Here is a 17622-nt window from a genome sequence, read left to right on the forward strand (position 1 = left end):
GTGTGAGTGCGCATGCCTGCATATGTGTGTTGCCTTGGGACAGTGGTGGGATGAGCAGCTAGGCTAGGCCAGCCTCCAGTCTGTGGGCTGGTTTGAGTTGAGCGCTCAGGGCCCACGCGGCGGCCCCGTGTTGTGCTTGGCTGGCAGTTTGCTAACTGTCAGCGCAGTATCTCTTTACACTGATGAATGGGAAGTTTCCAGGCCGTTCCCAAAGCCTCCGCTCCCCCATTCAGACGCTTCATCCACGGGAACGGGCAAGAAAACAAGGTCTCCTACTCCCTGCCAGCATCCCTTAGGGGCCAGGGCCCAGACTGAAGCGGGACGGGGTTAAATTTAAACTGGCCCTTGAGTAGGGGAGACAGGGAGGGAGAGGAGTAGAAAGAGACAGGGAGAGAGAGAGAGAGAGAGAGAGAGAGAGAGAGAGAGAGAGAGAGAGAGAGAGAGAGAGAGAGAGAGAGAGAGAGACAGAGAGAGACAGAGAAAGACAGAGAGAGACAGAGAGAGACAGAGAGAGACAGAGAAAGACAGAGAAAGAGGCTGAGAACGAGTGCAGGCTTTTGAAGAATAATAGTCTTCTGAGCAGAAAGAAACATGTGATTGTCCCTGGTGTAAGGGTTTGGGTTGGTTATGTGAGCCAGAGATAAAATCGATTAGCTTCTCCAGTGACCCGGTGAATACAGGGGGTCCTGGCCCAGCCTGGGCCCTGACAGAGACATCCAGGCCTGGGGCCTCCAGAGGCCCCTACGGGCCCACTGTCTCCTGGTTCTGTGGACACTGGGGTGAACAAGTGGTGCCCTCCTGTCAAACTGGGCCCCCAAGCAAAGAAGAAACACACTACCTCACCACTTCACTGTTCTCTGATTCCGAGAGAGACGGGGGGATAGAGGATGGGAGAGAGAGAGAGAGAGAGAGAGAGAGAGAGAGAGAGAGAGAGAGAGAGAGAGAGAGAGAGAGAGAGAGAGAGAGAGAGAGAGAGAGAGAGAAAAAAAGTGTTGACTGGCTTGTGTCGGTTAGAATCAGAGTTTAAACAGGGAGGAAGAGGAGAAAGAGAAAGGGAGTTGGGCCTGTGTGTCTGCTCCAGAACTGTAGTCCACAATCCCTCTCTACTCGACCCAAAGCTGCAACTGTTCCCCAATCTGTACAGCCAGGTCACCCATGATATTAGACCGTATTCAACGTCCATCCATGCCTGAGGACGTCGGGAGATGATGAAGAAATCGGCCATTAGGGGCAACAGTGAGCGCAGTTACTTTCAAGTAGGTTTCCGTTCTGCTAAAGTGTTGTGAACAGGAATGGTGGATGGGCATAAGCATGTGCCTCTAATTCCAAAGGTTGCAAGTTCTAATCCAGCAGCAGGAAGTCATTTTTGTTTTAAGCCTATCTCAAACCTTAACCCTTATCTTAAACATTCAAAGTTAATGCTCAACCTTAAGATTTCGAAATTCGGAGTAGATGCCCACATTTTAAGGTGATAAAACTTTGCAATTTGACGTTTGCAAGAATTTCGAAATGTGAAGTTTGAGACACATGGCTGAACGCCTAATTCTGGTGTGAGCAAGTGGATCTGTAGCCTCAGCACCGAGCTTCTCCACTCACGTCACATGACATCCCCTTTAAAGACAGACCTCTTAAAAGAGCACACCTTTTCTTCCCAGCTCATTGTCAACGATCTGACCTTAGAGTTCACTGAGTGGAAAACAGTGTCTGTGTCAGTTCGCTGCAGCTTTCCAAGCAGTATTAGAATAATATTGCCACAGGGCCTGGGAGGGATGCTAACGTTAATCAAAACAGGACATCCTGAGAAGGACGGGTAGGTTCGCTCTACCGCTGGCTTTGTTTTTGTGTTTGTGGACAGGCGACAATCCCAGGAAGCTCAGAGAGAGGCTCATCAAAGCGCCGAGCGGGGGCCAATGGCCACGCGACTGGCTGGAATGCGCCTCGGAAAGGAATATCCACTGTCTCTATTGTTCTCCAAAGTTTTTCCTCGGTCTCATCATCCCAATCACATTGCTGCATTGCCGCGGGATGTCCAGTAAACCGCCAGGTACAGACACAGCGCTAATCAGCCAGCCCCGCATTCCTTTCAACCAGCACATTCTTTCCCCCACTGCGACCCTGGCCGACCGTCAACACACACAGATACACAGGAGGAGGAAATGATGCAGACACATCTCAGAGGACAGGGGGACTACATGTTCCCATCCCTCACACCTGAGGGCGTCGAAGGGTGCCAGACTACCATGTGGAAGTTCTTCACGTCACAAAACATCTGTAGCATTCATCAACATATCGCCATTCCAACACGGACAAGACAGAGGCTCTCGGCGACAATCAGGTAAAGCTTCCATCAGAAACGTCCCGTGGCTTTGATCACGTCTCCCCCCCTCATCTCTCCTGCCCTGAGGGGTCAGAGGTCACCGGTTAATGAGGTTCCAGCCTGGATAGTGGGGGCTTGGTGTGGCTTAGAAGAAAGGTGTACACTACAGCCCCCCCCATCCTCCCTCTCACCATTCCATCTCAGCTACAGATGGGCATGACCTGATCTCTTTTTCTCCCTCATTCTTTCCTCCCCTGAGTTAATCATAATCGAGTGCCTCCAGCTGCAGCCCTGGAGCGCTCCCCAATACCCGCCCTCAAATCCGTCCCCGGCTGTCGGGAGATCCCACTGCACTGGAACACTGTTATCTGCGTTCTCACAAAGCGATTGTTGGATAATTCCTGTTTGTGGCTGCGATCCAGTCCGGTATGAGAAAGAAAGGACCCGCTCTGCCTGGCAGCACTCCCAGAGACATTATTAAGAACAACATAACAAAAACGCAGACAAACGGAGGCATATGAAAGCACACACACTGTTGTACACATGCACACCCACATCATACACACTGTCTGGCCGTACACACCTTAGCACACCAGCCAAACCCTATATATATATGAGGGATGTAGCCTACTGTACTGTAGAGGGAGTGAAAGAGTTCACTCACTTGTTGTCCACACATGAACAAGCTCGCATACAGTGTATTCGGATATTCAGACCCCTTCCCTTTTTCTACCTTTTTTGTCATGTTACAGCCTTATTCTAAAATGGATTAAATAAACTTTTTTCCTCAACAATCTACACACAATAATGACAAAGCAAAAAATAATTTTTAGACATTTTTGAGGAAAAAAAACAAAAAACAGAAGTACCTTATTTTTGTAAGCACTCAAACCCGTTGCTATGAGACTAAATTGAGCTCAGGTGCATCCTGTTTCCATTGATCCTCCTTGAGATTTTACTACAACTTGATTGGAGTCCACCTGTGGTAAATTCAATTGATTGGACATGATTTGGAAAGGCACAAACCTGTCTATATAAGGTCCTACAGTTGACAGTGCATGTCAGAGCAAAAGGGTACCAAAACTGGGGAAGGGTACCAAAACATTTCTGCAGCATTGAAGGTCCCCAAGAACAGTGGCCTCCATCATTCTTAAATGGAAGAAGTTTGAAACCACCAAGACTCTTCCTAGAGCTGGCTGCCCGGACAAACTGAGCAAACAGGGGAGAAGGGCCTTGGTCAGGGAGGTGATCAAGAACCTGATGGTGACTCTGACAGAGCTCTAGGTGACCAAGAACCTGATGGTGACTCTGACAGAGCTCCAGAGTTCCTCTGTGGAGATGGGAGAACCTACCAGAAGGACAACCATCTCTGCAGCACTCCACCAATCAGCCCTTTATGGTAGAGTTGCCAGACAGAAGCCATTTCTCAGTAAAAGCCACATGAAAGCCCACTTGGAGTTTGCCAAAAGGCACCTAAAGATTCTCAGACCATGAGAAACAAGATTCTCTGGTCTGATGAAACCAAGATTAAACTCCTTGGCCTGAATGTCAAGAGTAACGTCTGGAGGAAACCAGGCACCGCTCATCACCTGGCCAATACCATGTTTTTCAGCGGCAGGGACTGGGTGACTAGTCAGGATCGTGGGAAATGTGAACAGTGCAGAGACGCTCCCCATCCAACCTGACAGCGCTTGAGAGGATCTGCAGAGAAGAATAGGAGAAACGGTACAAATATAGGCGTGCCAAGCTTGTAGGGTCATATTCGAGGCTGTAATCGCTGTCAAAGGTGCTTCAACAAAGTACTGAGTAAAGGGTCTGAATACTTATGTAAATGTGATATTTTTAATACATTGGCAAACATTTCTAAAAACCTGTTTTTGCTTTGTCACTACGGGGAATTGTGTGTAGATTGATGAGGAAAAACAACTATCTAATCCATTTTAAAACAAGGCTGTAGCATAACAAAATGTGGAAAAGGTGATGGGGTCTGAATACTTTCGAAATGTTCTATATACTAATGGAAAATGTATTCGTCACACGTGCCGTTTACAGCAGGCATAAAAGGTGCAGCGAAATGCTTACGTGCTAGCTCCCTCAACAATGCAGTACACCTTTACAAAAGAGTGCAGGTGTATATAACACTCGTAGAAAGCACCAGGTTGTCTTTGATTGCCATAAAATAGATGGAAGACCCTTTATTTAACCCACTCGCTCCACATCCGCCCAATGCTACAACCCTCCCCAGACCAGAGTGCCTGTAGTAGTGTGAGAGAGTTTGGTGTGACTGTGACTGTGACTGTGAGGGATTGTGCTAGCATGGTGGTGACGCTAGCTGATACCTAGCCTGGGTCCCATCTGTAATGACAAGGAGTTGGCAAGGCGGCACAAACAGATCTGGGATCCATGCGAGCTGATACCTGCTCCAGGTAATGGATTGGAGCAGCTACATGATTGAAGCCCTTTAATTAGCTAAGGGACGTCGTTTCTCCACACATACCAACCAATCATATTGCCTCATTCATTGAGGGGAAAGAGACTGCACCATCAGCAATGTGTCCACACAATAACTACTGCACTCAGACACACAAATCAATCATATGTTTGGGGAACGGTTCGAACAAACAGGAATGGAATCTATTGGAAAAACTGTGCACATAAACACACGGCACATGCTTTTCGTACATAAGAGGACATGTATTATTATGTTTCTTTATCTCCCTCTCTTTCACTCTCTCTGTATCTTCTTCTCTTTCTCTCTCTCTAACACACACACACGCATGCATACACGCATCTATAAAAATATGCTTAGCTTGGGCCTGCTGTTGATAATGACCTCAGCCTTGGCACCCGAATGGCCCAGACTGTAGTCGCCGGGCAGACTGTAGCCTTTTGTGTTAACCTCCCTATCTCTAACTCACTGACCTTTGGGAAGAAAGCAGAAATCACTTTTTTTTTATTTAGAAGGGGGTAAGGTTAGCTCATTGTTCTGTGTTGGTACGGTTTCCCTGCGGTAAACACACTGGTTCCCAGGCTTGACATGGGGCCTCCTCCTCCATCCCCCCAGCGTCCTCCCTTGGTGTTCCCACACTCTGGGTCGCCGTGCCATAGACCCACCCTCCTCCCTCCCGCCTCACCCATCACAGCACAGTGCCGCGTACACACACACACACACGCACACACACAGAGCACATCACTTGATTTTACAAATACACACATTTTTAGCTTCCACTTCACTATATAACAAGCCGTACAAACACACATTCACAAACGTATAGGTTTATTTGTCTTTCTTTAAACAGTGATTGGAGATGCCAGACTCTGCAGTGTAGATAGAGTGAGAGGAGGGGATGTTGTGACACGGGTCCCTAGGGCTTCCCACTGAGCCGGGCCCCCAGGGACCAACCCGGGGGACGAGGGGCTCCTGAAGCCCACTGACAGGGCCATCCTTCATCGCCCTGACAACAACACATAAACAAACCACTAACCTAGTAACTAGGCCTAACTGTTTACAGCATAGTGGCATGGTCACAGTGTCATTTACATCAGAGACCTGGAGGGGTTTAGAGAGACCCCCTTCTCTGACACAGTGGGTGAGGAAAGTGGACGGGCGACTCATGCAGACGGGGGCGTTGATGGATGAGGGGGACTGTCCCCCTGCACCCACAGGACCCAATAGGCCTACACGTTACCACATTTAAACATAGGCATGCGCACATGCGAAAACACACAGAGTGATGCATGTTTTTTTGTGCACATACTACACAAGCACAAAATGTTAATGTTACAACAACCATACACTGAGATGACTGACTACTGAGACAGGCAAATACAGTAGTCTACCACTCTTTTCTGACAGATGGGTTTCTTGACCATTTCAACATCAGTAGCCAACATTTTGGTGGGATAGGACTGGTTTGTTCCCTGATGTGTTTCCCCAAAAACGTTAAAGGTTTTCCTTATGCTACCAAACTATGCAGCCCCCACTTTGTCCCAAAAAAGACAGCCTACTAATTGGGTTGAGAATAAGAAAGGTCTATATTAAAATCAGACCTATACATTTGGATGAAATATTTAGGCCTATGGATGAACAACGTATTGTATCCAGTTTTAGTCTTTAGGCCTATACTTTCAGGAGCTGAAGCGGGAGATGATATAAACATATTCTCGTCCACAGTGCGCATGAAATATGACGAGTTGAGACGGATCATTGCGCAGGGAGATACGGAACATTTGTTTACCGAACTTTGGATCTAAACGGAGCGGGAGTGCATGCAAATAGTGCTGAGAGGGGACAACGACTTTTTAACAGGGTCTCTCCGCTCGCACCCACTTCCTCTCACCTTTTAAATGGCACGATACATTAACCCCTTTAATGAGGTCCGCCAGACAAACGCGAGATGCATGGTCCATTGCACAGTGCAAGGAGGAAGCACTCGTCGGCAAGGAGGAAGCCTTGACAGGCAGAATGCGCCGCGCGCTTTCACACCAACACACGTACGAGCGCAGAATTAAAGCTAATTCATTGGCGCGAGTTGACGGTAGGTGGGGGCGTTACACAAACTCACTTCCTTGACAACTTCCTTCACAATAGCTTTGCTCCGTAAGCACAATAAGTATGAAAGCCCTGATGTCTGCGGATGCTGCATCGCATTAAATGCTGTACGGTCACTTTGACCATGCAATGCCTACTCTTAAAGGGTTCACATGGTCAATCAGACATCTGCATTTACCGTACAGCATTTACGGTGATACGGGACTCTGAAGAAGTTAGGGAATGTATACTTCTTGCATTCGCTGAGCAGAGCTGTTGTGAAGGAAGCTGTCAAGGGAGTTAGTTTATGTTTACACAGGACCTCGCGCCCTAACCTACCATAAACCAATCATGTCAATGTGCAGCTATATTGAGCCCTCCACATTGTTACATTTGAGAGGCACACAGCGATGCGGTACAGAGTTTAATTGTGCCCGCATGCCTCCAGGTGAATTGCGTCACATCGTGCATACAGTTCCCCTGTCCACATTTCGGATCAAACATACAATTGGCTTTTAGACCAGCCTACATGCACGCACACACACACACACACACACACACACACACACACACACACACACACACACACACACACACATATATATAATATATACATACATATATATATATACACACATATATATATATACATATATATATACATATATATACACACACAGTGTATTCGGAAAGTATTCAGACATCTTGACTTTGACACTTTTTGTCATGTTAAAGCATTATCCTAAAATTGATTAAATAAAATGTTTCCTCATTAATCTACACACAATACCCCATAATGAAAAAGTGAACAGGTTTGTAGAAATGTTTGCAAATGTATTTAAAATAAAAAACAGAAATACCGTATTTACATGCGTATTCAGAACCTTTGCTTTGAGACTCGAAATTGAGTCCATTTTCAAATAAGGCTGTAACGTAACAAAATGTGGAATGTGTCAAGCAGTCTGAATACTTTTTCGAATGCACTGTATATACACACAAACACACACAGACACACACTTTACATTGATGAGTAAGGTATAGTGACTACATTTTCCCCAGTTCTCAATAGCACGTCCTCAACACACAGAGTCGACCTGCAATCTTAAAACTATTATATCTTATTCCAATAAGCTTTATCTAGTCTTCACTCCTGCCTCTGAGGGAATACTAAGCCACCAAAGCAATTAGGGGACAAAAAATAACCTAATAATCCAAATAAAACAAATGTTTTTTTTATGTTTTTATGTAGAAATGTCAAATACATTGAATACTATTTCAAACGCAGTGCATGGGTCTATGTCAAGACATTGATTTATGGACTATTCACATAAACTGACACACACACAGCAAATTTGCAAGTGTTAAAATCTCGGTGATAAGTTTAAAAGTGTTGTGAGTGTTATATCTGAGTGTTGACTCTAGTGGGGTTAACACCAGTGGGATTGAAATTGACACCACATGTGGTGAATAAATGAAGTGTTATTTGAATCACAGTTGAATCAACACTGCATGGTGTTGTTGTTTCAGAGTGAAAAAGATGTGGGAGGGGCCTCATTATCATTCTTCCCAGAATGCTTTGTTGGAGGTTGCTTTTTTAGAATATTTTGTTTTAATATCTATGTTTCTGCATGCACATTGATTGATTCATTGATCTTGTACTATACACCGATAAATAACTTACATTTTTCAAAACAAATCCACTATGTAAGGGGTTGGACTTATTTAACCAGTTACTGAAATTGGTTGTTCCAGTCTAGATGGCTTAGGTAGTCTTTTTTTATTTTCTATTTTTAGCAAATACTTCACCCTAACAACCTTTCTAAATGCAGGTTGTGGTGGGTTTTGAAAGGTTCCAATTTTGGGATATTCTCCTTCTGGCTTCATTCTGATAGGCATTAGTATCACTTTACAAACTGTTTTATTGTGGTCTGGTCTGGTGTGGACCATGAGCCAAGTTTATCAAGTCACACTGTTGAGGATATCGAGACCATAACCAAAGGCCTTTTGACATACAACATTTATGGTCACCGTGGGTTAACTTTTTTAATTCAAACACATGTAATGATGTAATAACCATGTCTGTGTCACTAACAAACACAGTCATGGGTGGGTATTGCTCACATTCACATGAAAGGCATGCTGGGAAATATGTAAATACGGATTTACAAAACACTCTAGGGGTGTTAGTTTGTGAACACTTGGAAAAGTGTTAGTTTAACACTATTCCGATGGGTACATATAATTTAGAAGTGTGGCATGAGCATGCCTAATATCCTCTCATTGTTTCAAACCTATGTCGTTCATATATGTGTGAATAAAGCAAAAGTTGACACAAACTGGTCTTTGACTTAAAATTCACACATAAATGTGTAATAATATTTAACACTGGTTTAGTTACACTCTCCAGTGTTATTTAATCACTGAATTGAGTTGAATTTACACTGCAATACCTGCATAATTTTACACTCCAATTTAATTCCGACACTAGAGCTCATTGACTCCTCATAATGTTGAAAATTCTCATCGGGGGTTAAAATAAGTCAACACTGTCATTTTTACACCCCCTTTTTTACTGTGTACCAACTCCCCCTCCATTAACTCACTCCACTATGTTTTATCATCTGCCTGCCATGCGCACATCAATCGAGATCGAGCACAAACATTCCCTGTTGAGCGACGAGACCTACATGTCTCTGAACAGAACTTATCCGGACAGGCCGCACACTGAACACATTTACCCGCAGACCTCTTATGGGGAGTCTGGGAATTTAAATATTCACTGTTGACATTGTGCAGAGCTGGCTACAGGCCAGAACGAGCTATTAGAACGTTCACATTCTCTACCTCTGACTTAATAGGTAGCCTAGAAATCCTCCTCTTACATCTTGGGTAAATAATCATATTTAAATATCGCTCAAATTATCCCCCCTATTCTCAGATTGTAAGAAATGATTTAGAACTATGCCTGGAACTGGAAGTGCGGACCGGCTGGTGCTGTAGCCTGGCGCATTCTTTCAAAGGACTGTTAATATTTAGGCCGATTGCAGCAGGCGCCAACACCAGTACTAAATGCACTACAAAACCATGGTTGATGTGTGCGTGCGTGTGTGCGTGCGTGTGTGCGTGCGTGCCCTTTGCCTGGTCAGTGATCCCAGAAAAATATGCATATCGTTTGCTTTTCAAGCATATTCTGTAAATATGCCAATACTGGGCCATGTTGCCATAAACAACAGTCTGTAAGAGATCCTGATGAGAGCGGACTCTGCTGGGTTTATTTCATACCGTCTTGACCGGTCATCGGTGCCAAAGGCCCAACGCACCGCAATGACACCGAAGTTCACGAGACAAATCCATGAAGCACAGGAAATAGAAAATGAGTGTCCCTGTCTGTATACTGTAGCTCTTAAAGTTCTTCCTGACAAACTTTTCATATTAAAAGTAGGCCTATGGTTATAAAGCCCTTCGACTCGCATTGCTGTTGTCAAATCAATGTGACTCATTTAAGTGTATTTTGAACGTCAAATCTAATTGTCCAATAATTTCCCTTCTGAATATTATTTTGGTGAGGGGGGTACTCCAATACAAAAAGGCAGCATACAGCATGCACACAACATGTAAACTGGATATATTTCTACCTGAATAACAACTTTCTCTTTGAGTCAGTGCCTCCTTTCCCAGAGCCTTCGTAGCGTTAAGATCATCGTTAGAACCGTCTTACAATGTATCTTTACGAGTCGAGATGTTACCCGGAGCATTCGTAAGTAACTTGGCTCTTACAAAACCTTTGCACATCTATGAGTGATCCAGACTCCTCGTAGAGCAGCCAAAGAGCAATATTATATATTTTTTGCCCTTCTGCATCACTTTACTCACATGAGATCGCCGCTAAACATAGAATAAAGATGTTTAGGCTATCTTTCTGACTGTGACTGCCAGGGTCGGCTCTAGTCATACATAAGCAGTTGCTTAGGGCCCGATGATAGAGGGCACCAGACCAAAACATTATAAAAGATATACAGTACCAGTCAAAAGTTTGGACACACCTACTCATTCAAGTGTTTTTCTTTATTTTCACTATTTTTTACATTGTAGAATACTAGTGAAGACATCAACATTATGAAAAAACACATATGGAATCATGTAAGTAACCAAAAAAGTGTTAAAATATATTTTCTATTTGAGATTCTTCAAAGTAGCCACCCTTTGCCTTGATGGCAGCTTTGCACACTCTTGGCCTTATCTCAACCAGCTTCATGAGGTAGTTACCTGGAATGCATTTCAATTAACAGGTGTGCCTTGTTAAAAGTTCATTTGTGGAATTTCTTTCCTTCTTAATGCCTTTGAGCCAATCAGTTGTGTTGTGACATGGTAGGGGTGGTATACAGAAGATAACCCTATTTGGTAAAAGACCAAGTCCATATTATGGCAAGAACAGCCATAAGGGAGTTCAGTCAATGTGGAACATTTCGAGAACTTTGGAAGTTTCTTCAAGTGCAGTCGCAAAACCCATCAAGAGCTATGATGAAACTGGCTCTCATGAAGATCGCCACAGGAAAGGAAGACCCAGAGTTACCTCTGCTGCAGAGGATATGTTCATTAGAGTTAACTGCCCCTCAGATTGCAGCCTAAATAAATGCTTCACAGAGTTCAAGTAACAGACACCTCTCAACATCAACTGTTCAGAGGAGACTATGTGAATCAGACCTTAATGGTCAAATTAATGCAAAGAAACCATTACTAAAGGACACCAATAAGAAGAAGAGACTTGCTTGGGCCAAGACACACGAGCAATGGAAATATGTACTTTGGTCTGATGAGTCCAAATTTGTATTTTTGGTTCCAACCGTCGTGTCTTTCTGAGATGCAGAGTAGGTGAACGGATGATCTCCGCATGTGTGGCTCCCACCGTGAAGCATGGAGGAGGAGGTGTGATGGTGTAGAGGTGCTTTGCTGGTGACACTGTATGTGATTCATTTAGAATTCAAGGCACACTGAACCAGCATGGCTACCACAGCATTCTGCAGCAATACGCCATCCCATCTGGTTTGCGCTTAGTGGGACTATCATTTGTTTTTCATCAGGACAATGACCCAAAACACACCTCCAGGATGTGAAAGAGCTATATGACCAAGAAGGAGAGTGATGGAGTGCTGTATCAGATGACCTCGCCTCCACAATCACCTGACCTCAACCCAGTTGAGATGGTTTGGTATGAGTTGCACCGCAGAGTCCAAGGAAAAGCAGCCAACAAGTGCTCGGCATATGTGGGAACTCCTTCAAGACTGTTGGAAAAGCATTCCAGGTGAAGCTGGTTGAGAGAATGCCAAAAGTGCGCAAAGCTGTCATCAAGGCAAAGGGTGGCTACTTTGAAGAATCTAAAATCTAACATATATGTTGATTTGTTTAACACTCTTTTGGTTAATATGATTCCATATGTGGTATTTCATAGTTTTGATGTCTTCACTACTATTTTACAATGTAGAAAATAGTAAAAATAGAGAAAAACCCTTGAATGAGTAGGTGTGTCCAAACTTTTGACTGGTACTGTATATTCGATATATGTTATTTTTGAGGGAACTCTGTTGCGGTATCAACTTACTATTGAGAGTTAGAATAGTAGAATACACAAGGTGAAATTGTTATATTTGGATGTCCATCAGAAGTACTTCTCTTGTTATGTCAGTCACTGACAGTCACTCAATTAGCCCATGTCAGTTAACCATTTTTAGATTGATAAATTAGTCTAGCCAGCTATCTAAACTTGTAGTAATCATGGTCGAATTATGGACCGGGCATAAAGGGCACTTGGCCAGGGGCACTGACCTCCAGGGGGTCCCTATTAAGTGTGTGTAGGAAAATAGCTGTAAAACTGCACATTTTTCTATCCTCACAATGCCAAAATTTCTACAATTGCATTATATATATATATATTTTTTTTTTGAACTGTAAAATCTTCTCTCTGCCCAATGGCAAAATGTGTAGAATTGCAGCGAAGTTACTTTAAAACCGCAACATTTTCTCTGCACTCCATGGCAAAATGTGTACAATTGCAGCAAAGTTACTTTAAAACCGCAACATTTTCTCTGCACTCCATGGCAAAATGTGTAGAATTGCAGCGAAGTTACTTTAAAACCGCAACATTTTCTCTGCACTCCATGGCAAAATGTGTAGAATTGCAGCGAAGTTACTTTAAAACAGCAACATTTTCTCTGCACTCCATGGCAAAATGTGTAGAATTGCAGGAAATTGCAACAACATTTCGCACAGGGCCCCCAAAACGCTTGGGCCGGACCTGGTGATTGCAGATAATTTCACAATGAAGTTGATACTTCAAATGAGAACAGAGATGACTGCATTAAAAGATACATAGGCTACATGCCTATCTATATAGGCCATATGTACAATATATTTGTTCTATTTTAGTTATATTTTGCGACAAGGCTACTGTCTGTAATGTTTGCCTAAATGTATTTCATGTGTGACAACATGTGGGCAACGATGTGCCCAATCGGTGATTTAGAGCATTATTATTGGGTGCGCATAATGAGCCGCCTCAATAGCCTATTTGTAGCCATAGGTGGTAACATCTCTCTAGATTAGAAGCTGATCCATCGTCAGTATTATGGAATAATTATAATGTTGATGTTGATTTGAATAGAGAAAGCTGATCCGAGAGCAGCTCTGCTTTTCTTCCAATCCTATCAGCATCGACACATGGTCTAACCATGCACTTAGCGAACGTTCTCTCTACGTGCTTGTTTGGGAAACACTTAAAAAGTTGGCTCGTAAATAACGATGCATCTGGTACGATTATCGTTAAGTTACATCGCAACTGGGAAACGATGCCCAGAATTGTTTGAACTAACAAAACACTCACAAATCAATTTTCTAAATAAAACTGCTGGTTGGACGAGTGTCATCCACTGAGTGTAGTGTGTCGGCCTAAATCAAGTAGGCTAACATCCTACAGAGGAAAGGGTTTTAAGGTCCGTTCTCCCCTGTCTGAGCTCCAGAAAGGTCCAGAGAAATGATCCATGTGTAGCAGAAATATATAGACAGAAAGTGACGCACACACACACACAAACACACACAATAAGATGACTGTCAGGTCTCGCGGACGTTTATTGAAAGAATAACACCTGCGATCCCTGGCTCCAGGACTGCGACCGACCGATGTTGACCTATGGCTACACTGTTGTCCAGACATGAGGAAACTATAATTAAAAACATTCAAATTATATACTTAAAATTAGAACGTTTTTTTCTCTCTGAAAAATATTGTAAAAACTTAAGACAACAGGCTATACACATTCATAAAGGTTAAACACAATTGGAGATGTTAGTGACTCAGAAAATGCCATTAAATTGCCTATACACAATTTGAAATAATTATCTACAACGTTTATACTTGTGTAGCCTAAACTACCTGAAGGAATGTAAATAATGATTATAGCTACTGTATCCGCTTGCCATTTTGCTGATAGGCCTACATTTTATATAAACATTGTTGTGCATTTTGGTAGATTGCTGTAGACCACAATAACAGTTTATTGGAGTAAACACTTTTTACCCAAATCAGTGTGTTGCTCCCAGGGGGTTGAATTGCTTCCAGAACTCAGACTAATAATTTAACCAATTCACAATTACAAAAAATGTTTATCAGGCTACTCAATATTGGTGTTCAAAACCTCCGTTACCCTCAATATGCAGTGGTAAAATACAAATAACTTCAACTTATTAAGGTGCGGGAGGCAATGGTTGATCAAGAACTGGCATTACATTTCTACATAACACAAAGACGTAAACACGTTTTGTACCCAAACCGTAACATTAATTCTATAACAAAGACGATTTACTTGTTGCTCAAACTAAATGCACCATAATAAAAGATACAATACAGCGCAATAACCCAAGGCTATAACGTAATGATAGTTAGAGCGAACACCCCATAAGCGTTTATTCTATGACACATCAGACAGGGCAAAAATATATGTTTTTGGCATTTGTCGTTGCGCCAGCAATGGTACCTGATTATATTTAAATGCATAAGTATTTCATTCTGGATCTTTCGTTTCCTAAATCTGAATGAGCCAACCTGCCTTTTCAAAGTCGCTCCTGCAAATTGAAGTGGCCAGAAACCAAGCGCGTGCAACAACAGCGTCGCAGGACGGGACGAGAATTGGCCAACGCTGTAGCGCCCACTATACAAAGCACAGCGCAATAACGATAGTAGTTCGTTCCCTGGGAAGTGCCTCTACCGTTTGCACAACTTTGTGTTACTTATAACGCCAATTTAATTTTTCAGAATTCGCGAAACTAACTGGCACTGACAGCATCAACTCGAAATCGCTTAACCAACTTATCCAAACTGTACCGCTGCTCAGTCGTGAGTGGGAGATATTTTCTACTGACACTCATGTAACACGATACAATATATTGTACTTCATTTTGTCGATGCGAAACAGCATTGATAACAGATATTTACACATTTACAAGATGGCAGTTTCAAAAGGCAAAGAAAGGGATATTGCACCTACTTGTGGCCAGTTTCCGTGCCCTGCCTTTGGACCTCATGATGCCAGTCTTTCGGCGTGGGTTTGTTAGATTTTTTCTTGGATCTTTTCCTCCTTTTTCTTTTTTCTCTGTCCTTTTCTCTGTGTTTCTCAATCCAGACTCGCTATCTCTCCAGCATTGTCAGTTTGGACACCTTCGCACATGCGCATAACAAAACTACCAGCACCGCCAAAAAAGTTTCGAACGATTTATCTCTTGATATGACTGATCTAGTTAGATGGCAATCGGAGAGAGATCCTTTCGTGTCAGATCTTTAAAGATCACTGAGTCAGAAATGGAGACGCCACGACCCCGGATCTACGGAGAGCCAGACACATTTATTATAATGAACTATTATTCTCAACTTTCAACATGCATGCCTACCTATTGTGCTTAAATGAAATCACATTCATGAATGCTCGGCTAAATTACTAATGTGAAACGTTTTCATCAAATGTTTTATATGTTTTAATTGTGTTTTGACCATCACAGCGACCACTAGGAAATGAATGAACCCCTCCTCCCCTCCCCTGGTATGTGGGCAGTTGAACTGACAGCTCTAATATGAGGCTGCCCGAGGCTTTTTTTGTGTGAAGTTGTGACAATTCTTAACATTTTAAATACTTTGAACGAATACCTCTTTCTGCTGGCGTGCATGCGTAAATTCCATCGCTTGCATGCAAATTGATAACCAAAATCAATGTTGAACTCGCATAGTCTATAACTTTTGGGTAAGGCTGCTGCACAATTGAAATGGTTTATTTTGCTTCACTCTCATCGGATTTGGGCACAACCGTATCAACACTACAAAGACTCATTCAATAAACCTAACAATGAAAACCCCAACAATCTTATTGGGCTATTGCAGTGTAGTGGTAGTGGAGAGATATGAACCGCAAGGTGTATTTGTCTATTAATTAAAACGGAGTATAATTAAGGTAATTGCTCATTAATTAGATCCTCATGAGGTCATGTTGATATTGCACGTGAACACTTTAATGGCTTCTGAACTCGATTTATTGATTCCAAAGTATGTTGAAATTGATTTAAGTAATGACATCATATAAATTGTAAACGACAAAAATCAGATATCCTTTTGGCCGATGTCCAATATACCTTTCAATATGGCAAATTAGTCAAATCAAGTATACGCCTATAGGTAGGACCCTGTTTATGCTAATATACCTCTCTGAAATCTGAATTCAAGTGTAAAGGCAGATATGTCCTTGATAACTGTGGGCTTTTGAGTCATTACCACAGTATCAATAGAAAACGTGTGTGTGTGTGTGTGTGTGTGTGTGTGTGTGTGTGTGTGTGTGTGTGTGTGTGTGTGTGTGTGTGTGTGTGTGTGTGTGTGTGTGTTATCCAATTAAGTCAAATACATTTGCAGTCAAACTACATGTTAAATGTTCATAAAGGTGTCATTAAGGAAATACTGTCTCAAGTTATTCATCCAACATACTTAGTTTAGAGAAATCCCCAAGTAATTTAAGTCACCAAGTCAAGAAGGGTTTATAAAGGTACTTTATTGTGGTTATACCTCAGCCTAGCCCCAAAGTAATGACATAAATTGAGCTATTAAGTACACCGTGTGCTGGAGAGTGTGGCTTGAGACGCAGGCAGGCATGCAGCCTTTCAGACCCACAGCTACAGCTCGAGGCAGCGCCCTCAATTAGCCTAAATGGAAACAGTTTTCATTCATTGCAATAACTCACTGTTCTCGAGACCACTTTCAGAATACATACTTTATTATGACACGCTGACCCGGAGGCGCGGAATGGCAGGACCAGGGAACGCTGGAGAGATATGTGCAGCCCAGTGGGTTGTAATTATTAGACATTCATTGGGTTCAAGAACCTTTGCAAGTATAGCTAAATTATTAGCTTGCTTTTCCCATTGTTCGAATATAATTCCAATCGAAAAAAGGGGTTGGGAAGTCCACAATGTTTGGGTCCTATTTTAACCTAATTAAGTACGTTTCCTTGCGTAATTTCTGCAGAAAATAGGAACGCACGTTATTATCGGGTAATTGATTGTTTATTTCAATGCATTTAGTTATGTTTGTGGGGTTGTTTAGGTGTTAAAATAAATACATACTTTTAATAGGAGCTGTCGAAGCAAGACTAAAAAGTGAGAAGGGAGCCTCCGGCACAAGGAAATTACCGCGTGACCTTTGAGCAAGGTAATCAATCAAGTGATCAACAGCGATATTTTATCAATG

The 17622-nt window shown here is 42.7% G+C and overlaps 1 protein-coding gene across 15 annotated transcripts in view; it reads right to left on the bottom strand.

The window, feature by feature from the left end:
* The window catches only part of LOC118371328 (histone-lysine N-methyltransferase MECOM), a 211859-nt gene extending 195150 nt beyond the window's left edge, over positions 1–16709 (bottom strand). For 4 of the 15 annotated variants that reach the window (XM_052467444.1, XM_052467452.1, XM_052467443.1 and 1 more), the window contains exon 1: positions 15386–16706. In XM_052467444.1, coding sequence (XP_052323404.1) covers positions 15386–15422 — 37 coding nt within the window. In that variant the 5' untranslated portion in view covers positions 15423–16706. Of the gene's footprint in view, positions 1–15385 lie in introns of all 15 variants that reach the window. The other 11 variants (XM_052467453.1, XM_052467451.1, XM_052467454.1 and 8 more) reach the window with 5 other exon arrangements.
* Positions 16710–17622: the final 913 nt, after the last annotated feature.

This window comes from Oncorhynchus keta, chromosome 18, assembly GCF_023373465.1.
Source record: "Oncorhynchus keta strain PuntledgeMale-10-30-2019 chromosome 18, Oket_V2, whole genome shotgun sequence".
NCBI classification, from domain to species: domain Eukaryota; kingdom Metazoa; phylum Chordata; class Actinopteri; order Salmoniformes; family Salmonidae; genus Oncorhynchus; species Oncorhynchus keta.